Source organism: Dryobates pubescens, chromosome 29, assembly GCF_014839835.1.
Source record: "Dryobates pubescens isolate bDryPub1 chromosome 29, bDryPub1.pri, whole genome shotgun sequence".
Lineage (NCBI taxonomy): Eukaryota > Metazoa > Chordata > Aves > Piciformes > Picidae > Dryobates > Dryobates pubescens.
In genome coordinates this window covers 401,562-424,965 of record NC_071640.1, presented here as the reverse complement: position 1 = coordinate 424,965, position 23,404 = coordinate 401,562, and the positions used below count along the sequence as shown (strand labels likewise).

The 23,404-nt window shown below is 63.7% G+C and overlaps 3 protein-coding genes across 3 annotated transcripts; 1 reads left to right on the top strand and 2 right to left on the bottom strand.

Annotated features, from left to right (window-relative positions):
• Positions 1–203: 203 nt before the first annotated feature.
• Positions 204–11,335, top strand: LOC104296432 (uncharacterized). The gene is made up of 24 exons (XM_054174164.1): positions 204–328; positions 1,215–1,273; positions 2,174–2,324; positions 2,569–2,718; positions 3,007–3,093; positions 3,188–3,316; positions 4,027–4,147; positions 4,649–4,725; positions 4,823–4,912; positions 5,278–5,464; positions 5,638–5,714; positions 5,883–5,969; positions 6,044–6,104; positions 7,345–7,626; positions 7,787–7,912; positions 8,134–8,293; positions 8,517–8,606; positions 8,947–8,996; positions 9,190–9,320; positions 9,403–9,472; positions 9,799–9,897; positions 10,423–10,525; positions 10,803–10,950; positions 11,073–11,335. Exons 1-24 carry the CDS (start codon positions 245–247, stop codon positions 11,145–11,147), a joined length of 2,694 nt encoding a protein of 897 aa, XP_054030139.1. The 5' UTR covers positions 204–244; the 3' UTR covers positions 11,148–11,335.
• A 693-nt stretch (positions 11,336–12,028) lies between these two features.
• On the bottom strand, positions 12,029–13,961 carry ENDOG (endonuclease G). The gene is made up of 3 exons (XM_009896234.2): positions 13,437–13,961; positions 12,897–13,006; positions 12,029–12,394 (listed from the first exon to the last, which is right to left on the bottom strand). The coding sequence occupies exons 1-3, from the start codon at positions 13,950–13,952 to the stop codon at positions 12,121–12,123; spliced, it is 900 nt and encodes a 299-aa protein (XP_009894536.2). The 5' UTR covers positions 13,953–13,961; the 3' UTR covers positions 12,029–12,120.
• Positions 13,962–16,779: 2,818 nt separating this feature from the next.
• TBC1D13 (TBC1 domain family member 13) lies at positions 16,780–23,340 on the bottom strand. The gene is made up of 12 exons (XM_054174439.1): positions 23,237–23,340; positions 23,052–23,125; positions 22,469–22,509; positions 21,906–21,967; positions 21,552–21,651; positions 20,413–20,495; positions 20,166–20,325; positions 19,706–19,913; positions 19,097–19,260; positions 17,726–17,886; positions 17,512–17,569; positions 16,780–16,933 (listed from the first exon to the last, which is right to left on the bottom strand). Exons 1-12 carry the CDS (start codon positions 23,257–23,259, stop codon positions 16,868–16,870), a joined length of 1,200 nt encoding a protein of 399 aa, XP_054030414.1. The 5' UTR covers positions 23,260–23,340; the 3' UTR covers positions 16,780–16,867.
• Positions 23,341–23,404: the final 64 nt, after the last annotated feature.

Below are 23,404 nucleotides of genomic sequence, written 5' to 3'. Positions count from 1 at the left end.
CATGGCTGCCCTTGTGATGCTGCCCCTGTGTGTGCCACGGGCACAAAGTGCAGTGCCAGCGCTGCCTGGCATCACAGGGCAGCTCCTGCCCTCTGCACCACGGCCGTGGGTCAGGGCCTGCCCTGGCCCCGGGTGCAGGGAGGGCTTCTCTGCCCCTGCAGCCATGGGGCAGTTGTCTCACCCTTTGCTTTGTGCTGCTGCAGGCAGTCCCTGCCCGCAGGCGTGGGGCAGCAGGAGCCGTGGCATGCTCAGGAGAGCGGTGCCCTCTCTGTGCCACTTCTCACTGCGGACAAAGAACAGCACTGCAGGGAGCTCCCACCCCAGCCAGGTATGGAGTGCCCTGCCTGGCACCAGCTGCCCTTGGCAGCATGGCAGAGAGGCTCAGAAAAAGCCACACTGGTGCAGTCTCCTCTGTCCCAGTTCATTTCCAGGTGGTGTCTCATAAGCAAGAGCAAGATCCTTCATGCAGGAGCAAGCTCCTTGCCTGGGGGTCACCTCACCTCATGGGGGTCACCTCACCTCATGGTCTCTTCTACTAAAGCCTTCTGGGTTGCAGAGTCCTTGGGAGTAGTGGTGGAAGGTTGTGGCCACCAAGCCTTCTACACCTGCACTCAGCTGCCCTGCCTGGCTGCAGCAGAGCAGTGCTGGGGCTCTAATGTTTCACCTCCAGCTGCCTTTTAACTCCCAAGCCACAAATCCTTCTACTCCCATCCAAATCAGGTCAGGCACTGGGTCTTGCTGGCCATAACATCCATCAGCTTGTGCAGAAAGAGCAAAGCAGGGGCCTGGGGGAGAGGAGTGTGGCTCTGGAGCCAGAGAGGCAGCAACTTCTGCTTGTCCTTGGCTGCCTGCCTGGCTCCTGGGCAGAGTCCACCTCCTGCCCTCTGAAGCAGAGCTCCTTGGCAAGCTCTTTGCAGAGGTCCCTAGGGCTGAGGCTGAGAATCTAAGGAATTGTGTGGGGCACCTCTCAAAGCCTGGGGCAGCCCTCTGGGGACAGCAGAGGTGAGTGGGGGGCTGAGCCTGGGAGGAGGGCTGGTACCTGCCCCCCACCCTGGCAAGGGTGCATCGACATTCCTGCCCCAGGGTTAGTGAGCAGCACCCCGTGGGGCAGTGCTGCAGGGCTCACCCCCGTCTGTGGGGGACATACCTGGGGGGCTGTGTCTGCTTTGCCAGGACCCTGTTGCCATTCAAACTCATTTTCTGTCTCTTGGCAGGCAAAGATGTCCAGGGCAGTGCAAGCTCGAAGGCTGGAGGGCATAGATAAGAACATCTGGTGAGTTCAGAGGGTATCTGGCTAAGCAGAACATCTGGCTGGGGGAATCTGTGGGCCCAGGCAGCCTAACACCAAAGAGGAGCTGCCCCCAGCACGGAGCAGCAGAGCCTGCCCTGGCTGCCTGGCAACCTGTGACAGAAGGAGAGGACACAGTCTCAAGCTGTGCCAGGGGAGGTTCAGGCTGGAGGTGAGGAAGAAGTTCTTCCCAGCAAGAGAGATTGGCCCTGGGGATGTGCTGCCCAGGGAGGTGGTGGAGTCCCCATCCCTGGAGGTGTTTAGGAAGAGCCTGGATGGGCACTTGGTGCCATGGTTGAGTTGATCAGATTAGATTAGAGGTTGGACTTGATGATCTCAAAGGTCTTTTCCAGCCTGGTTTATCCTATCCTATCCTATCCTATCCTATCCTATCCTATCCTATCCTATCCTATCCTATCCTATCCTATCCTATCCTATCCTATCCTATCCTATCCTATCCTATCCCATCCCATCCTATCCCATCCCATCCTTTAGGAGCACATCAGGGCAGGGCTGCCACCCTGGCACAGCTCTGAGCCTGCTGCTCACACTGTGTGCTCCCAGGTGTGCCGGGGAGGCAGCTGGGAGCACCTTGCAGTGCATCATACTCCATCAGTGTGCACCTTGGGCACTGCTCTCCATCCCCCAGCGTGGCCCCAGCAGCTCCCACATCTGAGCCACAGCTGTTTCCCTCCAGAGCAGCCCCCAGTGCAGCAGCAGCTCAGCCTTGCTTTAACTGGAAGGGGTCTGAGATGCCCTCTGCTTGGTGCCATCCCCAGGGAGGACCCAACCTCGCTCAGTGCCCACGGGGTGCTGGCCTGCAGTGCCAGCAGCTGCCCAGGCCTCTGTAACTGCTTTGTCTTTCTTGCTCTTTCTTCTCTCCAGGGTGGAGTTTGTAAAGCTGGCTGCCACCTACTCCAAGGTGAACCTGGGCCAGGGCTTCCCTGACTTCCCCCCCCCAGACTTCCTGAAGGAGGCCTTCGTGAGAGCGCTGAGTGGGGAGGACCAGATGCTGCACCAGTACACCCGAGCCTTCGTGCGTGGACAGCCCCCCTCAGCTCTGCCCCTGCACCACTGGTGCCGGGTTCCATCGCCCTGTGGCTGCCATCCAGCCCAGGCTGCCTCCCTGGTGCTGTGGCACCCAGCTGCAGCAGGGTGCCCAAGGCAGCCGGGCCGGGCGGCGCTCCCTGCGCGCTCGGCTGCAGGCTGCTGGGCTGCCCGGGCCCCCGCCAAGGGCTCAGCTCTGCCACCCAATTGCCACCCCTCCTCCCCCCCCACAGGGGCACCCACCTCTGGTGAAGGTCCTAGCCCAGTTTTTTGGGAAGCTGCTGGGACGAGAGCTGGACCCCATGACCGATGTGATGGTGACCGTGGGAGCCTACCAGGCCCTGTTCTGCTGCTTCCAGGCTTTCGTGGAGGAAGGGGATGAGGTGAGCCCAGCCCTGGGCTTGGTGCACAGGCAGCCTTCCCCCAGCAGCCCTCCCTGGCTGTGCTCTGCCAGGGGCAGGTTTTCACAGCCCTCTTGCAGAGCAGAAGAGGCTTTGTCCCCGTTCCCAGTGCCTCAGCTTCCCAAGGAATTCTCCTTTCTGCACGAGGCAGCAGAGCCCTTTTGTCCTGAGCGATGTCCCTGCTCCCTGCCACTGCCTGTGTGCCCTCTGCACCTGCCAGGTAAGGTCTGTGCAGGGCCCCTGGGGTGCTGCCCTGTCCCTCTCTTGCAGGTGGTCATCATCGAGCCCTTCTTCGACTGCTATGAGCCCATGGTGAGGATGGCTGGGGGCACCCCCGTGTTCGTCCCACTCCGGCCGGTGAGTGGCTGCAGCAGAGCCACGAGGAGGGCAGAGGGGTGGTGAGCGCTGTGCAGAGCAGCACAGCAGTTGAGCTCCTGCCCTGTGCTCTCAGGCTGCTCCAGAGGCTGGCAGGTTGATGTCCAGTGCGGACTGGCAGCTGGACCCGGCCGAGCTGGCTTCGAAGTTCAGCAGTCGGACGAAAGCCATCGTCCTGAACTCGCCCAACAACCCTCTGGGCAAGGTAGTGCCTCGGGCCCACCCCTGGGGGCAGCTGGGGGCTGCAGCTGCCCCAGCCCGGCAGCGCTGTGGCCGTGGCTCCAGCTGCCTGCGGCCCGGGCAGTGCCTGCAGCACCGCGGGCCGTGCCTGCTCCCCTGGTACGCTGAAGCCCACTCTGCTGTGCCAGCAGGGGCTTCGCCCGGGCAGACCACGGCGGCCAGCGCTGCCCAGCCCGGGGAACGTGGCCGGGAAGGGGGTGCGGCCCCTGCGGAGAGGCAGGGGCTGAGGGGCAGGGCTGAGGGGCAGGGCTGAGGGCAGGCAGGGGCTGAGGGGCAGGGCTGAGGGGCAGGGCTGAGGGGCAGGGCTGAGGGCAGGCAGGGGCTGAGGGGCAGGGCTGAGGGGCAGGGGCTGAGGGCAGGGCTGAGGGGCAGGGCTGAGGGGCAGGGCTGAGGGCAGGCAGGGGCTGAGGGGCAGGGCTGAGGGGCAGGGCTGAGGGCAGGCAGGGGCTGAGGGGCAGGGCTGAGGGCAGGCAAGGGCTGAGGGGCAGGGCTGAGGGGCAGGGCTGAGGGCAGGCAGGGGCTGAGGGGCAGGGCTGAGGGGCAGGGCTGAGGGCAGGCAGGGGCTGAGGGGCAGGGCTGAGGGGCAGGGGCTGAGGGGCAGGGCTGAGGGCAGGCAGGGGCTGAGGGGCAGGGCTGAGGGCAGGCAGGGGCTGAGGGCTGCGCTGCTCGCCGCAGGTGTTCGGGCGCAGCGAGCTGGAGCTGGTGGCTGCGCTGTGCGAGCGGCACGGAGCGCTGTGCATCAGCGATGAGGTCTACGAGTGGTTGGTGTACGACGGCCGGCAGCACCTCCGCATCGGTACGGAGCGGCCGGGCGGTGCCGGCAGCCTTCGCTGGGAGCAGCACCCGCAGGGAGGGAGTCGCTGGCTCGCCTGGGGTCCCCTGCAGTGCCCTGGGCGCTCTCCCCGCTGGGAGAGCCTCCAAGGCAGGAGCTCGGCTTGCAGCAGTGCTGGCTTCACAGCCAGGAGCCCTCTGGCTCCACTGACGCCGATTTGTGTCCTGTGTTTCCTAAGCTCTGAGCTTTCTGGGTGTCTCCAGTTTGAGGACATCCGTTTCAACAGGACTTGGGAGGCCTGCTCTCCCTCTGGCAGGGTGCTGGTGCCTGGCACCCCTGGGAGCCCCTGGGGCTGGCACAAACCCTGCACTGCCGAGAGATGCTCTTGAGAAGCCTGCTGCCTGCTGCTGCTGTGCTTTGGGGCTCGCCCAGCTGCAAGCTGCGCTGTGCAGAGCCCAGCTTGGGCGGGCAGGGAGCTGCCAGCAGGTGCCAGCAGCTGAGCTGTGCTGTCTCTGTCGCTGCCAGCCAGCCTGCCGGGGATGTGGGAGCGCACGGTGACCGTCGGCAGCTCCGGGAAAACCTTCAGCGTCACTGGCTGGAAGGTGACTGCGCCCCGCGGCCTCCCCCCCCCTGTGCCTTTGGATGAGGTCGGAGCACAGCTCTGGGGACTCAGCACCTTCTCCCCCGTGCTGGCCGCAGGTGGGCTGGGCGCTGGGCCCCGACCGGCTGCTGCGGCACCTCCGCACCGTGCACCAGAACTCTGTGTACCACTGCGCCACGGCCGCGCAGGTAGGGCAGCTGCCTGCAGCCCCCTGAGGGGGGGAGTGGGGTCCCTTCTGCCCCTCCCTGCGGTCACCGCATGCCCAGGGGGAGGGGAGAGCTCAGCTTGCCCGGGGGATGCTCCTTGCTTTGCACCCAGAGGCCATGTGGAGGGGCTGGGGGCGGAGGGCTCAGTGGTGGGAACAGAGACTCCATTCTCCAGCAGAGTTGCCCCTCTCCAGCACGGTGATTGAGGAGATGCTGCTCAGCAGGGCCAACCTCACCTGTCACACCTTGCTGTGCCCTGATCAGCCCCCCAAAACATGCCCTGCCACGCCACACCCCTTCCCCACCTCGTTTACCCCCCAGCTGCCCACCTTGCTTCCCCCATGCAGGAGGCTGTGGCTCAGGGTTTCCAGAGGGAGCTTGAGCTCTACGGGAAGGCAGAGAGCTACTTTGTGCAGCTGCCCAGGGAGCTGCAGCAGAAGAGGGACTGGCTGGTGCAGAGCCTGGCTGCGGTGGGCATGAAGCCCATCGTGCCCGAGGGCACCTACTTCTTGGTGGCAGACATCTCCCAGTTCAGTGAGTCCCAGAGTGCCACAGCCAAGGCTCTGCCCAGGCAGGGCTGTGGTGGGGGAAAGCACCCCCAGAGCAGGAGGGGCAACTGTGTGCTCCCCACCCGAGCTCCCAGAGGCTGTGGGCTTGGCTGAGGCCCCCAGCAGCAGCCCCCACCCCTGGGTGCTGTGCTTCTGCAGAGTCTGATGTCCCTGAGGACCCCAGCTCCGAGGAGCCCTACGACTCCAGGTTTGCCAAGTGGATGGTCAAGAACAAGGTGAATGCCTCTGGCCCTTTCCCCCTGGGTGGCTCTGTGCCCTCCCTGCTGGCTGTGCTCACAGGAGACAGCAGCTTCTGGCAGGAGGGTGCCTGGGGCGGGCAGCTTCTCCCAGGCAGGGACATGGCAGCCTCAGAGCCGTGACCTCCACCTGCTCCCTGTGCCCAGGGCCTTGCTGCCATCCCACTCTCAGCTTTCTTCTGTGATGCCCACAAGGGCAGCTACAGCCACTTCCTGCGCTTCTGCTTCGCCAAGGTGAGGCCCTGGCAGCAGGGAAGGGGGCAGGGGGTGGGCAGCACTCATTGCCCAAACCTCTGCTCTTTGTTCAGGAGGAAGCCACTCTGAAGGCAGCAAACAACATACTGCAAGCATGGAAGCAGGAGAAGAGCAGCCCCTGAGTGCCCTGCAGAGGGATCCAGGCTCTCCTTGGGCCTTGCTGCTGCCTCCTCCTTTGCTTGGCTGCAGACTTTGATCCCTCCTTGGTGTTGTGCTCCCAGCTGTGTCCTGTGCCAGACTTGGCTGAGAGGTTTGCCAGGCCCAGGCTGTGGAGGCCACTGCTGCTGTGAAATGGATTTGGCTGTTCCTTGCAGAAAGGGTGAGGCTGGCTCCTGGGGACTTTTCCACCACCATCTTCTGAAGAGATTCCTCAGGACCTACCTTTGAGGCCGTGCTGGGTACCGTGGCTGTGTGCACTGCCACTGCCTGCTGGAAGGCTGATTCTTGCAAATCCTGAGAATTACAAACCCAGGGAGGTGCTGTGCCCCTTAAGTAACAATGCTTCCTCTGGGTTTATTCTCTGCCTCTCCAGGAGGGTGACCTCAGACTCAGCAGCAGCTTCTCCCCAGGAAACAGTGCTCAGAAATGGCCTGGCCCTTGCCAAACCTTCCCTGTGCACCCCCACACCACCCTGGCACTTTGCTGGGGCTTGGCAGCGCTGCCCAGGCACAGCAAAACCTTCAGGCAGCGGCAGGAGGGTGAGGACAGCAGCCTTGGGCTGCTCCTGCTGCTGCTGGCCCCTGCAGCCCCCCACTCGCTGGGCTGGGGGCGACGCCAGCAGCGTTCCCAGAGGTGGCTCTGGGGCAGTCTGGACTGAGCCTGGACCCAAGCGGCAGGGCAGGGGCTGCCTGCCGCAGGCAGGGCCATGGGGCTGTGTGGTTCCCTTGCTGCCTGTGTCCCATGGGGGTGGCTGCTTGGCCACGCGGTTCAGGGTAGCAGCTCTGCAGGTTTTGGTGTGGGGCTGCAGCCGGTGGCGCCGACCCTGATGGGGCCCGAGCTGCACCGACTCGCGGGAGAGGAGGCAAACGGCCCCCTCCTGCCTTCGCCACGGGCGATGCCTGCAGGGCCGCAGGGGCTGGGTGCCGGTGAAGAGCCTTTTGCAGTCGCAGCTGCTGGGAGAGCTGCAGGCAAAGAACCACGGGATTAGGTTATTGACACACCCCGCAAGGCACAGCCCCCCACTCACCGCCGCACGCGCGGCGCTCCTGCAGCCACACAGTTGCCGGGGCCCCTCCCCCTGGAGAAACTGGGGACGCCCGCAGCCGCCAGCGAGGGTCGCCCATCCCGCTGCAGAACGAGGCGAGCCCTGCTTAGCTTGATAACCCGAACGCTGACTTAAGCGCTGCGCCAATAGCCCGGCCTTTGGCTCACGTGACGCCAGCCCCCGCCCCCATTGGGCGGACGCCGTCGCCCTCCGACCAATCAGCACAGCGAAGGGAGAGGCCGCGTGGTGCAGTCGCAAGATGGCGGAGGGCGGCGCGGGCAAGCGGCGCAAGGAGGTGCAGGTGGGCGCGGGGGGCCGCGGCCGTTGCCCCGGTACCGGGAGCGGTCCCTGAGTGGAGCCCGGCGGTAACAGCTGTCTGCCTCCCGCAGGCTTTGGAGGGGAAGGCGGAGTGGCGGCGCTGGAGTCAGGAGAGTAAGGCCAGGTCCCGCGGGGCTGGGGGCGGGCGGCAGAACCGGGGCGCAGCTGCGGCAGAGTCCTCGGACCGGGTAGAAGCCAACCCTGAGCGTCCCCGCAGCCCCGGTGCGAGCGGTCACGGCTCGTTGTTTAAAGCGAGGCGCCGCTGTCATTCTAGGGAAAGCGGAGAAGAAAAAATGGAGGGAAAAGAAATTGCTGAAGAAGCTGGAAAAGCAGCGGATGCGGGAGCTGGCCGAGAAGGCAGCGGAGAAACCCGCGGAGAAGCAGGAGAAGGATAAAGGTGGTGGAGCCGTGAGGGAGGCCGGGGGGAGGGAGTGGAGAGAACTTGGGTGCGGATAGGAAAGGTGAGGCTCGCTCCGCGGGTGGGCTCCAGGTCAGCTCTTGGGGGGCTCCAGGTCAGCTCTTGGGGACACGCTGCGGGAGAGACCTTCCCGAGGGGAAAACCTCTCAGGAAAAGCTGAGGAGCAGAGGCTGCAGCTGACTGCCGCTGGCTCTGCTCCCCAGCCCCCCGTCCAACGCTGAGCGTGGCCCTGCCGGGCTCCATCCTGAACAATGCCCAGTCCCTGGAGCTCCGCACCTACCTGGCCGGGCAGATCGCCCGGGCCTGTGCCATCTTCAGCGTGGATGAGGTCGTGGTGTTCGACGAGGACGGAGAGGGGGCGAAGTAAGGAGGAGCCCCCGTGCTGCGCTCAGGTTTCCTGGCTGCTCCTTGTGCCTTCAGCCTCGCTAGGCTGGGAGCAGCAGAGAGCCGCGGGGGGCTGCAGGGCAGGGCTGAGCCCCACTCCTTCCCCAGCAGTGCAGGAGGTGCTGCTGCCTCCAGATGCAGGCCTGGCCATGTGGGGCTGTGCAGCCTCCTGCTGGGGTCACTGGCTGCTCTTCCTCTTCAGGACGGTGGAAGGGGACTTCAGAGGCATTGGGAGGAAAGGCAAGGCCTGCGTGCAGCTGGCTCGGATCCTGCAGTACCTGGAGTGCCCTCAGTAAGTCCACGGTGGCCAGACTGCAGCACACCAGCAGCAGAACTGACCTGTGGGTAGCTCATGCCCCAGAGGCTATAGGAGCAGAGGCCAAACACTTTGTAGTGCACAGCTGTGCAGGGACCCAGGACCTCCTCTCTTGTCTGGTTCTGAGGCTTAGCTGTGAGCAGTGAATGCAGGACACAAGCTGCATGCTGCATCAGAGGCAGCTCAGGGACTCCAGGGAGCTAAGCTTGATTTGCTCTGTACCCAGCTCCTTGGAGTCAGAACAGGGCTAGCTAGAACTGAGGCTTGAGGTCCACAGCAACAGCTGGTTGCACATCTCACCCTTTTCTGACATCAGGTACTTGAGGAAATCCTTCTTTCCCAAGCATGAGGATCTGCAGTTTGCAGGTAACCACTCAGCTGCCTCTGTCCCCAGGCACTGCCCCCCTGAGCCCTGGCTCCTGCTTCACAGGGGATGCACAGAGCTGAGCAACTTCTGCCAGTGCAGGCCAGGGGCTCAGCTGCTGGAGCAGAGCAGGAGGGGGCAGGGGAGCAGCTGGACTCTGTTCCTGAGCAGCTGTTTCCATGTGTGCTGTGCCAGGGCTCCTCAACCCCCTGGACACCCCCCACCACATGCGGCTGGAGGAGGAGTCCCTGTACCGGGAGGGAGTGGTGCTGGACAGGCCAAGCAAGTCGGAGAGAGGCTCCTTTGTGAACTGTGGGATGAGGAAGGTATGGCTGTCCCCACCTCCCCCCATCCCCACCTCCCCCAGCAGCTGCAGAAGGGCTGAGGCTGAGCAGAGTCTCCCTGCAGGAGGTGCAGATCGACAGGCAGCTGAGCCCTGGCCTGCGAGTCACCGTGCAGCTGGAGCCTGAGCAGCCAGGTGAGCCCCTGCTGCCCTGGCACCCGGGGGCTGCAGTGCTGCAGGAGCTGCTCCCGAGGCTGACAGCCCTCAGAGGAGCTCTGCATGTCCCTGTGCTCCCCCACACCATTTTGCTGACACCCTCAGCACCCCTCCCTAGCCAGCTGCCAGGAGCTGCCAGCTCTGCCCAGCACTGAGCAGCCCAAAGATGCTGTCCGGCTTCCCAGGGCAGCTCTTGGTGGCACAGCAAGTCAGGACCCTGCCCCAGGACAAGCTGCTGGAGGTGTCTGGTCAAAGGCAGCCTGCAGTGGGGGAGCCCAGGAGCTGTTCACCTCTTTGCCTTGCAGAATGCAGAGTGAGGAAGGGCTCCGTGGTGTCCTCGCAGCGGCCCCGGGCAGCCTCGGGGCTCTACTGGGGCTACAGCGTCCGCCTGGCCTCCTGCCTGAGTGAGTGCTGGACCTGCTCTGCTCCTGCTGGGCCTCCACACAGCTCCCAGGGTGGCTCAGCACACAGGAATGGGCCCCGTGGCAGTCTTAGCAGGGGCACTCTGCAGAGCCAAGGGCTAAAGCCAGGGTCATGAATCCCCCCAGCCAGCCACTGGCAGCGCTGCCCTGTGCCCCTGCTCACCACTGCACCAAGTCCATGCTGGAGCAGATGAGGTTCTGCCTCCTGCTCATGGACACAAAGGCAGCAGAGACAGCTCAGGAGCCCTGCAAAACCCTTTTCCCACTTCTGACTGGTTGGATCTGCTGGGAAGATTCCCAGCCAGTGGTCAGGGGATGGCTCCTGGCACCTACCTGGGCTTTGAGGCAAAGCTCCTGCAGTTGAGAAGGTGCCAGAGGGTCCTGCAGTGAGGGAGTGCTGTAGGGAAGAGGAATGATGCTGGCACAAAAAGAATTCCTTCTGCTGTCTCCTGGGGGGCTCCCAGCGTGGGCAAGGACCCCTCAGTGACCCCAGGCTGTGTTTGCCAGGTGCTGTCTTCTCAGAATGCCCCTTCAAGGAGGGCTACGACCTCTCCATTGGCACCTCGGAGCGGGGCAGCCCTGTGGACCAGGCCACTCTGCCCTCCTTCAGGTTTGTGCCCCTCCTGCTTGGCCCTGGGGAGGCCTGCAGCAGAGCTGCTCTGTGGCCTTGCTGCTTTCCCAGCAGACTGCTCCTGTGCTCTGCTGCTCCTCTGTACTCCAAGGCAGTTCCTCTGCATGAGAAGTTGGGGGGAAGTGCCCCAGGGCAGCCCCAGTTCCCTTCCTGGAGGGCTGGAGGCACAGGAGCAGCTCTGCAGGTGAGGCTGGCAGCACCTGCCCTGGCAGGGGGCAGGAGCCAGCCTGCTCTCAGCCTGTCCTGTCTCCCCTAGGCATGCCCTCGTTGTCTTCGGCGGCCTCGAGGGCCTGGAAGCTGGGGTTGATGTGGACCCAAACCTGCAGGTCACTGACCCCAGCCTCCTCTTTGACTGCTACCTGAACACTTGTCCCGGCCAGGGCAGCAGAACCATCCGGACAGAGGTAGGGCTGCTGCTGCCCCTGGCAGTGGCACGTGGCCCAGAGGCCACCCCTCCAGGGACACCTCAGAGAGCCCCTGGCTGGCCTGGTGCTCCTCAGAGCAGTTCTGGCTGGGTCTGTTGCAGGAGGCCCTGCTGATCTCCCTGTCTGCACTGAGACCACACCTCGAGGAGGCTGTGAGGACGCCCAGGGACAGCTGAGGGAAGGACCTCAATGACCTGGCAGTGGCTGCTGCCACCCCCAGTGCTGGGCAAGTCACCAAGACACAGCAGGGGCTGGCTGCTGTCGGCAGCAGTTCTGCCCCCTCCTGCCTGCTGGTCCGGCCAAGGGCTGGGCACTGTCCCTTGGCAGCTGGGACATCTGGGGTGGGCAATAAAGCAGAGTGGAACCTTGGAGCCTGTGTGCCTGAGTCCTGGTGTACAGTGGGCACTTGGTGCCCAGAGCTCCTGCAGGCCCAGTGCCTCTGGAGCCCTCTGGCCTTCAGCCTCAAGTCAAAACCTAATCCCTGTACTGAGTTCCTGTCTCAGCCTGACTCCCCCAGCCCACCCAACTGTATCCTTCCCAGGAGCAGGAGGGGCTGGAGCTCTGGCTGGCCCCAGCACTGCACTATGAAGAGGCTCCAAGGAAGAGGCCTTGAGCTCTGCCTGCAGTGAGTCCAGCAGGAAAGCAGCTGCAAAAGTTGGCTCTACCCTGCTGAGGTCCTGGGAGCTGTGGAGAGAACAACCAGCACTGTGGGTGTGCAAAGCTTTACTGCTGAAACTGTCTTCTGAGGGTCAACAACCACACGAAGGCAGCAGCCTGTCCCCTGCTCTGCTGAGCTCAGAAGCCTTCCCCCACACAGCCCCAGGGAGCAGCTCCAGGGCAGCTCCACACTGCAGGGGCAAATGCTAGCCCTGGAATCAGAATCAGGAGGGCTGCCAAAGGCCTCCAGGATCAAGTCCAACCATCAACCCAGCACCACCCTGTCCCCAGCTGCCATGGCTGCAGCTTCATGATGCTGCCAAGCACCCAGGAGCCTTCTGCAGGAGCTGCTGTGTGCCCTTCACTGCAGACGAGACAGGGGCAGGGGCGGCAGGGGCAGGGTCTGGCTGCTGTCATCTCCCGAGCTGCTCCCCTGGGGCAGGCTGCTGAGCCCCTTCCTGGGGGCCCTGGCTGTGCTCAGCCGTGGGAGGCTCAGGCTGTGATGGCTCTCAGGCTGTTGGCTCTCTTCAGGATGTTGGGCACGAAGAGCAGCCCCGAGGCTCGCTCGATGCTCTCGATGGGCACCAGGAAGCGCTCCAGGGGCAGCCGCTCGTCCACAGGGCAGTTGGGCATCACGTAGGAGCGCAGCTCGATGTCCCCTGCCTCCTTCTCCAGGATCAGCACCTTGAAGAAGTGTGTGGGCACTGCCACGTGGTTCTTCCCAATCACCTGGTACTTGACGTACATCTTCCCATCCGCCTCGGCCCTGCAGCACAGCACAGCCCCTGGCACCTGCAGCCTGCTGCTGCATCCCCCCCGAGCCAGCCCCCGCCCCACAGCCCTCCCTGCTGCAGCATCCCCGCCTGAGACATCTGCCCTGTAGCACTGCCTGCAAGTGAAGTTGTGCTCTTGAGCAGGGAAACACCCCAGAGGCTTTACTGTGCAGGGCAGGGGGCTGCACTCCATTCTCAGCCCAGCAATCCAGAGAGCTGCTGCCACCAGAGCCTTAAGCATGCCAACAGCACCTTGGCTGTGCTGCAGCTCAGGAGTCCACCCTCCCCCAGGTGGTCAGTGAGAACCAAACGCGGCCTGAAAGGACATCTCCACACCACCTCTGCAGGCCAGCTGGGCTCACCCCCGAGCAGGACCTCAGCAGACCCTCCCTGTCTGGGGGGAGCTGGCAGGCTGCACCCCACAGCCTGCCTTCCTTTCCTCTTCCCAGCAGGATGCACCTTGCCAGCGTGGTGCCAGCCTGGAACTGTGTTTACCTGGGCAGGTAGAGGGGTCCTGTGCAGACATAGACGTTCTTGTTGTGCTTTGTCAGGCTTCTGCTGTACTTCTCCAGGTTATTCCAGGCGTTCTGGTTTAAATGAGGGTTCTGGCAACACAGTCAGACAGCAAAGTCAGTCAGAGGGGAGCTCCCTCACTGGCAGTTTTCCTTCTGCTGACACCCACCGGTGCTGTAACCCCAGTGCCCTGAGTGCCTTCCAGAAGAGATCTCCACTGTCACTTCCACACACACCACAGAAGTTTCTCCTGTTCAGCTGGCACCTGCTGGGTTCTACTTTGTGCCCACTGCCCCTTGTCCTGTCCTTGGGCACCACCAAACAGAGTCTGGCCCCAGCCTCTTGCCCCCCAGCCTTTAGCTCTTGCTGAGCATTGCTCAGCTGCCCTCTGGGGCTGCTCTTCTCCAGGCTCTCAGCCTTTGCGCCTCACAGAGCCGCTCCTGTCCCCGCATCTCTTTGCGGCCCTCCAGCCCCGAGCCCCTTCCCCGTTCGCCCTCGGGCGCAGCCCCGGGGCCGCGGTACCTGCGGGGCGATGTTGCTGAGGTAGAAGGTGTCCCGCATCGCCTGCTGGCTCCACTTGTGGTTGGCGGCGGCGGCCAGGTGCCCGCGGTCGAAGCCGCTGCCGCGGTAGTCGGCGTTGGTGGCGCGGTGGTACTCGTGCACCGAATCGTCCTCCTGGAAGTCGCAGGCGGCGCGGTCGGAGGCGCCGCTGAGGCTGTCCCGGTTGAGCTGCTCGATGACCCAGAGCGCGCTGCGGCTCCGCGGGTCGTAGCACAGCACGTAGGACTGGCGGCTCCGCAGCTGCGCCAGCCCGGGCAGCCCGTACTTGGTCAGCTCCGGCCGCCCCGAGCCCGGCAGCGCCGGCGGACCGGCGGCCGCCACGGCGGGCACCACGGGCAGGCGGCTCAGCAGCCCCTCGGGCTCGGGCTCGGGCCCGGGCCGGCGGCGAGCGGTGAGGGCCGAGCCCAGCCCCGCGCCCAGCGCCAGCGAGGCGCCGGGCAGCAGCCAGCGGCCCCGCAACCACCGGCCCCGCAGCATGGCCGAGCGCTGCCGCTCCCCCGACCGCGGCGGCCCCGAGGTCACGGCCGAGGCAGCGCCGCTGCGAGGGCTCGAGGGCGCCGCCGCGCGGCCGGAGGTCGCTGTCGCCCGGCGCGGGAGGGGCTCCGCGCACACAGGAGCGGAGCGGCCACGAGGGCTCCCGCGGCAGCCGGAGCCGGCGGCGACCTCCCGGCGGGGCCCGGCGGCTCCAGCGCTCGGCCCTTGGGAGCCCCTCGGTCCCGCCCAGCCCCGGCGCTGCGCGGCCCCCCGCGGGTCAGGGCCCCACGGAACGTGCACAGAGCCCCCGGGAAGCGCTGTACAAACGGCGTCTGAAAGCAACGGCGAGAGGCTCGGTGCGGCGGCGCTGCCCTTACCTTGCTCTGCCAACTCTGTGCACAGCGCTGCCGGCTCCCTCACGCGGAAAAGGCACCTCCGAAGTGCTCTGAACAGCTCAGCAGCCACTGACGGTCGTTAGGGGAAAGCAGGCCCCCGCCAAAGATCCAGACCCCCATTGCCACCCCTGGCCTTCAGTGTCAATAACCCAAATGGCCTCAACCTCCCAGCTCAGCCTCCTGAGTGACCACCACCAGCGATCTGATCCCTGCTGTCCTGCTGCTCCTAGCCCCCAGCACAAGCCTTGCAGCAGGGTGCAGGCTCTCCTTCCCAGGGCAGCCCCATCCTCCCCAGCCCCCAGTGCCCTAGCTGCCCCTTCCCCTGCTCTGTCCTGCCCCTGAGCCAGGTGTAAAATCTCCTTCAAGGAGCTGCATTTAGGCATCTATAAAACGAGGGGTCCCCAAGTACCCCAGACTAACTCCAAAGCTCTGCCCCTCCAGCCAGCCTAGCTGCTCCTGGCAGAGGAAAGGGCTGAAAGAAACCAGAGGTGAAAATGTTTTGAGGTGCAGCAGCTCCTCAAAGCAGGGAGCACCAGAAAAAACATTGTCTGACCTCAACACCACCACCAAAAACCTTTGGGGAACCCAGGGACTTTGGTGAGGAGATTCAAAAGGTAGTAACAGGAAATTTCTCCCCTCAAAATCTGCCCTTAAAGGAAGGAGAAAGTCCTGGCCTAAAGGAATGTGTGTCCCCAGTCACCAAAAAGGACAGAGCTCGTGGTACAAGAGAGCCACAGCAGCACTCAGAGCAGTTGGGAGGCCTCAGTATTTAACCCCACAGCTCCACCTTCGTGCCGAGCAGCTGGCTCTGACTCCTGACCCCCAGTGCTGGGTAGCCAGGTGAGGGCAGGGAGCTGGAACAGCTCAGCAGAAGGCAGGAAGGACACCCAGCCAGCACACAGCTGTCCTGCTCTGCTGGCTCTGGAGGAAAACTCTACCCTGCAGGAAGGGCTGCAGCAGAGAGGGCACAGTCAGCCACAGGTATTCATTACAGATTGGTTTAATCCCTCAGGTGCTGCTGCTCCACCACAGCAGCAGGCCCAGGCTGCACCACTGCTGCTGCAGCATCTTCTGAAGAGGCAAAGGCTGCCAGAAGAGCATGCAGCAACCTGTGCTCTGCCACCTCTGGGGGACTCACAGCAGCCTGGCAGGAACTGGCCTCCAGGGAAGGGAGGGACCCCAGGAAAAAGCTGGAGGCTGACAGCATCTCTCCTGCCAGGACCATTCCAGGCCAGCAGCTGCTCAAGCAGGTCTCACCCAGACTGACCTTCAGCAACACCCCAAGGTGCAGCACCAAAGAGCTGTGGGGAGCTGGGGCAGCACAGAGGGCAAAGCTGGACAGGGTTCCCCCATCCCTGGCAGGTCTTCCCTCTGAGGGTCAAGGTGCCTGACCAGCCTGATGCTGCCAGGTTGATGTTCACCTGAGCCTGCTCCACTCTGAGCTGCAGTCTCCCTCTCAACAAGGACAAGTGTTGGACCCAGGGCTGTGACTCAACAGGACCAGGACACCAAAAAGTGCCTCAGCCCCAGCAGGCAGCTGGGATCACACCAGACAAGGACTCCTGCTTGCAGGCCAGACCTGAGCCATGTCTCCTCCTGGCAGGAAGTCCTAGAGACAACACCAAGGCTCCCTTGACCAGAGCTTGTGCAGGGCAACATTCTGCAGGCCCAGGCAGACCCTGTGCCACAGCTGTCCTCGTGGCAGGGACTTGGTGCCCATTTCTTCTAGCTCAGAAGCCTGGCTGTGGCTGGGCAGGCTTCAGTTCAATGCCAGGAAAGCAGTGCCAGGACCCCCTGCAGCTCCTGCTCTAAGGCTGTGTGTAGTAAGGCTTCAAACCACCCAGTGATGAAAGCCCTCCCAGGGCTGCTCTCCAGGAGCCCCTGCTGCTAAGGCAACTCTGGATCCAGGCAGCTTCAGTGCAAAAGCCACCAGCTGCTGCCTTGTCCTCCCATCTCAGCTTTTCAAGGCCTCTCTCCCAGGCCATGGAGTCTGACCTGGCAGTGTCAGATGGCAGCCACCACAAACTGAGGCAGTCTCTGCACAGCCAGGGGTGGCCAAGTACAGACACAAGGGAGAAGAATCCTGGGGCTGTGACTTCACTGGAACTCATCTGTTCACAGCAGGATCCTTTGTGCTCACCCATGAAAATCCACTGGATCCTTTGTGCTCACTCATCCAAGTCCACTGGCCTCAGCCTGGCCCTTCCCCATCAGCACTGCTCCATGTGTAGCTGCAGGGATGTGCACAGGTGGTTCCTTTCTCCCCAACCTTAAAGTCATTAAAACAATTACAAAGAGCTGCTTTGGGCAGCACAGAGGCATCTGGGATTTGAGAAGGATCTGGAGTGCAGGACCCAAGTAGATGGGGAAGTCATCAGTCCTTGACCTAATAAATAGAGTAGAAGGAAGGCTCCAGGGTGGCCAGCAGCCCTGCAGAGATCACTGGGAGCTGGAATGCACCACACTGTGTGGGGACACCTCCTGGGCCCACAGCTCCTCTGACACTTCTGTTGGGCTCATGGACTATTTGGAGTCCTGAAGTTCCTTTGCCTTCTTCAGAATCAGGTGAACATCTGAGATGGGATAGTCCTGTGCCAAAGAGGCAAAGTGCTGTAAGTGACCACCCAGAGCCTCTTGGCCACTGCTCCACTGGGGCAGGACAAGCCCTGACAGCAGCACCCTGGGCCCTTGTAACACTGCCAGGCTCAGTCACTCCCTCAGCAGCTAACACTTCCTGCTTGGGAACTGACCCAGCCTGGGCACCCTTCAGTGCTTTCTGGCTGTGCTCCAAGGGCACAGCAAGCTGCCTGCTGAAGGGCTCTCAGTGCCAAAGTGCCTTATCAGAGCAGTGTCCTGCACAGCCCAGAGCAGTGTCCTGCTGTGCAGTGCCCTGCTGTGCAGTGCAGGGTTCTCAGCCTTGAGCTCCCAGAGCTAACCAGCAGCCTCTGGCCGACCACACTCACAGGGCTCCACAGCTCTGCTGGAGCCTACTGCACTGCTTGCAAACCAGGGGACATAAACCTGCAGCTGTGGGAGCTGCCCTGCAGGCTGGAGCAGGTGCACAGCTGCAGCACTCAGCATGCTGTGAGAGCCCTGCAGACCCTCTGCAGGCACGGAGCAGAAGTGGGTGCTTCTCTCCAGCCAGGCACTTCCTGTGGAAGCCTCACCTGCAGCAGCCTCATGTTCAGAGTGAAGTCTCCTTCCAGCAGCTGATCCCGGATCAGCCTGAAAGATGGAGAGGGTCCCAGATGCCTCTGACTGCCCCGGCCTGCCGCAGGCAGCTCTGCGCCACAGCAGCAGCAGCCCCGACCCCTGCCAGGCTCTGCCAGCTGCAGAGGGGCCCAGGGGTCGGTCAGCACGGCAGAGGGGCCCGGGACTCACGTCAGCATGGCACAGCAGACCAGCAGCAGGAAGTCGAAGCGCTTGGCGTCGGCGAAGAGCGAGTCCCAGATGCGGATGACGTCGGGCAGCAGGAACTCCTGGGACAGCAGCAGCGTCAGCCAGCGGAAGGCGAAGAACTGCGGCTTGATGTTCTGCTCCTGCTGCCGGGGGGCGCCGGGCAGGCAGTGAGCCCCGGCCGGGGCACCGCCCCCGCCCCCGCCCCGGCCCGCCCCGGCCCCCCGCAGGCTCCGGGCAGCGGCCTCGGCTGCGGCTCCCTGCTGCAGGCCTCCAGCCAGCACTGCTGTGCCCGCACAGGGAGCACGGCAGCGCCGCTTCTGTCGGTGCCCCTCAGCTTGCCGAGGGGCCTGGGAGTCCCCATCCCAACAGCACTATCTGCAGTGCTGCAGCCCTCCCCCTCAGCAGGGGGCTGTTTGCTCAGGATTTCCTCTGCTCTCCAGCCCTGCGCTTACTGGTCACGAAAAGAAACAAAGAGAGAGGAGGGCTCACACCCTGAGCGCTTCCAGCCCCAGGCTCTCTTGTTTTCTGCTGTCCAACACCAGGGACTGAGAGCCCAGCCAAGGCCAAACATGCTCAGGATCCTGCTGATACTCTGCAGCAGCTGCATGGCCAAGCCCTTTTCCTGCCATCCCAGCTGTAAGCAGTTTACTTTCTCCCCATGGGATCAGCCACCACCAGCACTGGAGGTCATGTCCCAGTTATCCATTTTCTCCCCCACTAAGTGGCCTGAGAGCTGGAGATGTTCTCAGCAAAAGCTGTCTTCTACAAGCTGACAACAGCCAAGGGCACCCCAAGCCCCTGGCAGGAGGGGGAAGAACAGAATTGGGTGAGCAGCATGCAGCAGGTTGCTGGATGTAAGTTTACTCCTGGCATGGTCTCCATGCGGTCTGAAGTCAGTGCTGCCAGAGGCAGCACAAGTGCTAGGGGATGAGTTGTGTTTCACTCTGCTTTGCCAGACAGAGACACAATTCCTGTCACCTCAGATCCCAAGGAACCCTGCAGCAAAAGGCTGGAAGAGAACAAAGCCTCCAGCCCCAGCTGCACCTCAGCCCAGGTGAGCAGGGACCGTGGCCAAGCCGCTTGGGGCTCTCGGCTGGCAGCTTTCCAGCAGCCTTTGTTTGCTTGCAGGCAGGGGAGCAGAGCCCTGCTGTGTCAGCTTGCTCCAGGCCTGCCCCAAGGAGAGGCTGTTTCAGCTCACAGATAAGAGTCTCTGTGCCCTACAGGCAGAGCCCTCCCTGCCCCTCACCATTTGCAGCCAAGCACAGGAACAGCTGAACAGGACAGGCTGACATTGACAGGCACTGTTGAGCTCCACTCCTCCCATCCCCACAGGCTCAGAGACTTGGTCCTCACCAGCTTCAAGTACAGCTCCACATCCTTCTCCTTCAGGGTAGAATAGACCTTCTCCATCTTGTAGGTGATGCCACACTGGGAATCGTCCAGGCTCTTGATGAAGTTGTCTCGGATCTCAGCCATGAGGTTGGTGAAGCAGAAGAATGTGTCTGCTTCAGCATGCTCTGCAAGAAACCCCCCAGCTCTGGCTGAGCCCTCCCCCAAACCCCCAGCTCCTGCTGAGCCCTCCCCCCAAACCCCCAGCTCCGGCTGAGCCCTCCCCCAAACCCCCAGCTCCTGCTGAGCCCTCCCCCAAACCCCCAGCTCCTGCTGAGCCCTCCCCCCAAACCCCCAGCTCCTGCTGAGCCCTCCCCCCAAACCCCCAGCTCCTGCTGAGCCCTCCCCCAAACCCCCAGCTCCTGCTGAGCCCTCCCCCCAAACCCCCAGCTCCTGCTGAGCCCTCCCCCCAAACCCCCAGCTCTGGCTGAGCCCTCCCCCAAACCCCCAGCTCCTGCTGAGCCCTCCCCCAAACCCCCAGCTCCTGCTGAGCCCTCCCCCATAGCCCCCAGCTCAGCCAGGCCCCAGCTGTTTAACTGCAGCCTCCGGCCCCAGCAGCTGAGAGCCTCTCACCTTTCCACTCACTGTTGGGGTCTGTAGCAAAGGTGTAGTAGAGAGGCCCCACGATTTCGTTCATGCCCTGCACGTAGGCGATGCCAGGGTTCAGCTTGGCATAGATGAAGAGGATCCTCTCCACCACCTCCCAGTGAGCCTCACAGCCGTTGGGCAGCACCTCGTACTCGCTCAGGGAGCTGGGAGCTGCCTTCAGAGGGGAGCTCACCTGCAGGGCAAGGCAAGGCCAGGGCTGGGGCAGGGCACCCAGCTGGCACAGCTCTGTACACGAGACAAGCTCGGCTCTCAAAGCACAGGAACCCCCAGAGGAGGTGGGCAGCCCAAAGGCAGTGAAGCCCCAGAGCTCTGCCTGTGGGGCAGGGCAGCCTGTGCAGGGCTATGGCCTCCATCCCACCACACAGCTGGGGACAGCGAAAGCCCAGGGAGCGCCCTCGCCCCCCGTGCCCCCCGGCGCCCTCACGTTGGTCAGGCCGCTGCGGCTGCGCGCCACAGGCTGCGCCTTCAGCGTGGTCTGCTCCACTCGGCGGCGCAGGGTCTCGAACTCGCTCTGGGGGTCCAGCACCAGCAGGCAGGGGTAGTCAGTGGGGCGCTGGAAGAAGGCCATGTCGGGGTACAGCCGCCTGGGGGACACGGGGGGTCAGCGGGGCCTGTCCCAGGGGCGCGGCAGGGGGTGCCAGCCGGCAGGGGCAGGCCCGGGGCTCGCCCACCTGACGTCTTTGTCTATCTGCAGCAGCACTTCGTTGTCCTTGAAGTAGGTGTTCCAGCGGCTGTCTGGGCTGGGGTTGAGAGGCTGCAGGAGGGTCACAGACAAGCAGCACGTCACAGCCCCCCCAGGGACTGCCCATCGGTGCTGCCCCCTGGCACCAGCACACCACAGCTCCGTTTGGTGCTGCCTCTTCGGCCAGCGTGCAGGACGCGGCTCCGAGCCGGGCACAGGAGCCAGCAGGCAGAAGGCAACACTGCCAACCCCTTCTCACCTGCCCCTGAACGGCTTTGCTCCCCAAGGGGGCATCCTGCCCTTGCCAGCCTGCACACTGCAGATGCTCTTTGTGCCCAGGGCAGCAGCCACCACCCACACAGTGCTCAGGAGCTACAAACACCTCCAGCTCTGGGAAGACTGAGGAAGCAGCACTGCTGTGCCCAGCGGAGCAGCAGCCTGCCCTGCACCTGACCAGCGGCCCACCGAGCCAAAGCCAGCCTCCCCCCACACCCCCTCCAGCTCCACACAAGAGCTCTGCACCCTGCCAGCCTGTGGCACGTCACAGACTGGGTCTGCGGAGTTCCCAGGTGACTGCAGGCTAGCAGAGAAGTCAGTGGTCAGGAGGAGCCCTGGCAGCAGCTGTCTCACTTTACAGACTTCTGATCGGTCCCCTGGCTCCCTGCCCCCACAGGGGCCCTCCTGACAGCCCTTGCAGAGAGGGCAGCCAAGGGATGCAGGAACCAGCAGCAGGTCAGCCTCTGGCCTGCCGAAGTCCAGCCTGAGTCTCCTGCTCCAAGTCCCCCCACAGAGCTGGCTGCCCAGGAGGGAGCCCTTGCTGGAGACAGCCCTGGAAGCCTCTCCCTTCTCCTCGCAGCCCACAGCCTGGGCACTGGCCCCAGGGGGGAGCAGGGATTTCACAGCTGGAAACTGCTCTCTGCAGAGCTCCTGCTGCTCTGCCAGTGAGTCACACTGGAGGCCACCATGATACAAGCACCAGGCTGCTACCTGGGACCCATCCCTCCTGCTAGCAGAGCAAAGTTCTCTCAGCCCAAGAGCTGAGCCAAAAGGTGCCCAGAGCTCCAGGCTCCACACAACAGTTTGTGGCCCAGAGGATTTTCTGCAGCACAAAGGTTTAACTGCACTCACATGATCTTCCAGGGTCACATCTTCCCTCGAGACACCCAGGTTGGCTTTGGCAATCCCAGGCTGGATAATCATTTCCTTCAGGAACTGGGAATACAGATCCCTTAGGGAAGAAAAGCAAAGTTTGCACTGAAGCAGAAGTTCCCAGGACCACCCAGCCAGAACTCTCTGTCCCACCCTGCTCAGACAGAAGGCATCTGGGTCTCCTTTCAGCTGAGTTCCACTGCAGAGCCCAAGCCACCAGAAGAGCACATTCCACACCAGAACATCTCAGGAAGGTGCTGAATTATTTAAGGAAGTGCTCTCCCTCTTTGCAGGTATCATTAGATAGAGAAGGGCAAGCAGCACTGCCCTCACCTCTGTTTCTTCAGCAAGGAGCTCCACAAGGCCTTCTCTAACGGGAGGTAGTTCAGGAGGATCTGCACAGAAGGCAGATGCACAGCAGTTAGCATTTGGAGACCGAGCTACTAGACCAGCAAGATGAGCAAACTGCAGCCACAACGGCTCTGAAACACTGGGAGGCTGCTCCAGAATCCTGGTACTGTGCCAAGCAACAGCCAGGGATATTTTAGGGACTGGTTTTCAGCACAGAGAGATCTGTGGGACTGATCAATAGCAAACCTGACTGAAACACACTCCCAGCTCAAGGCTGTTCTCATGCAAGAGCAGCCAGGCTCCGTCTGCCATCTGAAGCCAGGCTGCCCTGTATCAGGGAATGCTGCTGTGCTGGTGCCAGTGCTGACCTCCACAAGCTACTGCCCGACTGGAGTGGCTCTTCAGCCCTGCATTTACTTTTGTTTGGGATTTTAAGTGCCCCAAAACACCATCTGTACTTGAGCAGCCCCCAGCACCACGCACAAACACAAGAGCAGCCTGCTGACACCCCGGTGACACCCCCAGCACCACCCCCTGCCACCCACCTTCCAGCAGAGGCAGCGCAGTCCTCCATCGAAGGGAATCCCTGCGGAGCACGGGGCAGCCTGGTCAGCGCTGCTGAGGCCCCGGCAGGCAGCGGCAGGGCAGCGCTGCCGCTGCCCGGGGCCAGCAGCTTTCCCAGCGCGGCTCACCCGCGGTGCCCAACCTGCCGCCGCCTCCCACGGGCAGGATGCCTGCGGCAGGCGGCGCAGACAGCGCCGGGAGCGAGCAGGTGAAGCGCCAGGGCACGGCAGGAGCCGCGGAACCCAGCCGCGTCCCGGCGAGGGGAAGGAGTTCGCCTGGATGGTTGTGGCTGTGCCCGAAGGCCGAGCGGGGACCGCTGCGGCCTGACGGAGACCGAGTTTGAAAGCACACCGCCAGCCCCGGCCCCGGGCCCCGGCCCCCGCCCCCAACAGCTCCCGCAGCACTTGGCGGCCCCCGCACCCCCTGGGGCCTGACCGCAGGTCCCGAGGCCCGCGGGGCAGCACCGGCCCCCGGCACCGCCGGCGGACACCCCGCAGGGCTGCGGCGGGAGCCAGCGCCCTCTCCGGCTCGGAGCCGGTGCCGCCGCCTCCCGGGGTCGCTCACCGCTGAAGCAGAGCTCACGGAGCTTGGCCAGAGCCACCGTGGGTTCGCCGAGCACCTCCTGGAAGTCCGCGATCCTGGGGGAAGCGGAACCGCGGCCGTTATAAAGTGACCGGCGCCCCGCCGCCCCCCCCCGGCACACCCGCTCCGCCGGCAGCGGCGGGCAGAGGAGGGGGCTCGGCACCGACCTGCTCTGGTGCAGCCGCGACATGGCTGCCCCGCGCCCCCTCCCCGCGCGCCGCCGCTCCGCTCCGGCTGGAAGCCTGCCCGCGGCCGCGCGCCGCCGCTCCGCCTCCCGAGGGGCCGTGCCGGGGGGCCCCGCCCCGCCCCGCCCCGCCCCGGGGCTCGCTCCGGGG

Coding starts and splice junctions, on each gene's coding strand:
- LOC104296432 (XM_054174164.1), top strand. CDS start 245: ATGCTCAGGAGAGCGGTGCCCTCTCTGTGCCACTTCTCACTGCGGACA. Junction 3,094..3,187: donor TGTTCGTCCCACTCCGGCCG/GTGAGTGGCTGC, acceptor CTGTGCTCTCAG/GCTGCTCCAGAGGCTGGCAG. Junction 8,607..8,946: donor CAGTACCTGGAGTGCCCTCA/GTAAGTCCACGG, acceptor TTCTGACATCAG/GTACTTGAGGAAATCCTTCT.
- TBC1D13 (XM_054174439.1), bottom strand. CDS start 23,259: ATGTCGCGGCTGCACCAGAGCAG. Junction 20,326..20,412: donor CAGATAGACAAAGACGTCAG/GTGGGCGAGCCC, acceptor CGTGTCCCCCAG/GCGGCTGTACCCCGACATGG. Junction 16,934..17,511: donor TGAACATGAGGCTGCTGCAG/GTGAGGCTTCCA, acceptor TCTTTGGCACAG/GACTATCCCATCTCAGATGT.
- ENDOG (XM_009896234.2), bottom strand. CDS start 13,952: ATGCTGCGGGGCCGGTGGTTGCGGGGCCGCTGGCTGCTGCCCGGCGCC. Junction 13,007..13,436: donor TCAGCAACATCGCCCCGCAG/GTACCGCGGCCC, acceptor CTGTGTTGCCAG/AACCCTCATTTAAACCAGAA. Junction 12,395..12,896: donor GGACCCCTCTACCTGCCCAG/GTAAACACAGTT, acceptor GCTGTGCTGCAG/GGCCGAGGCGGATGGGAAGA.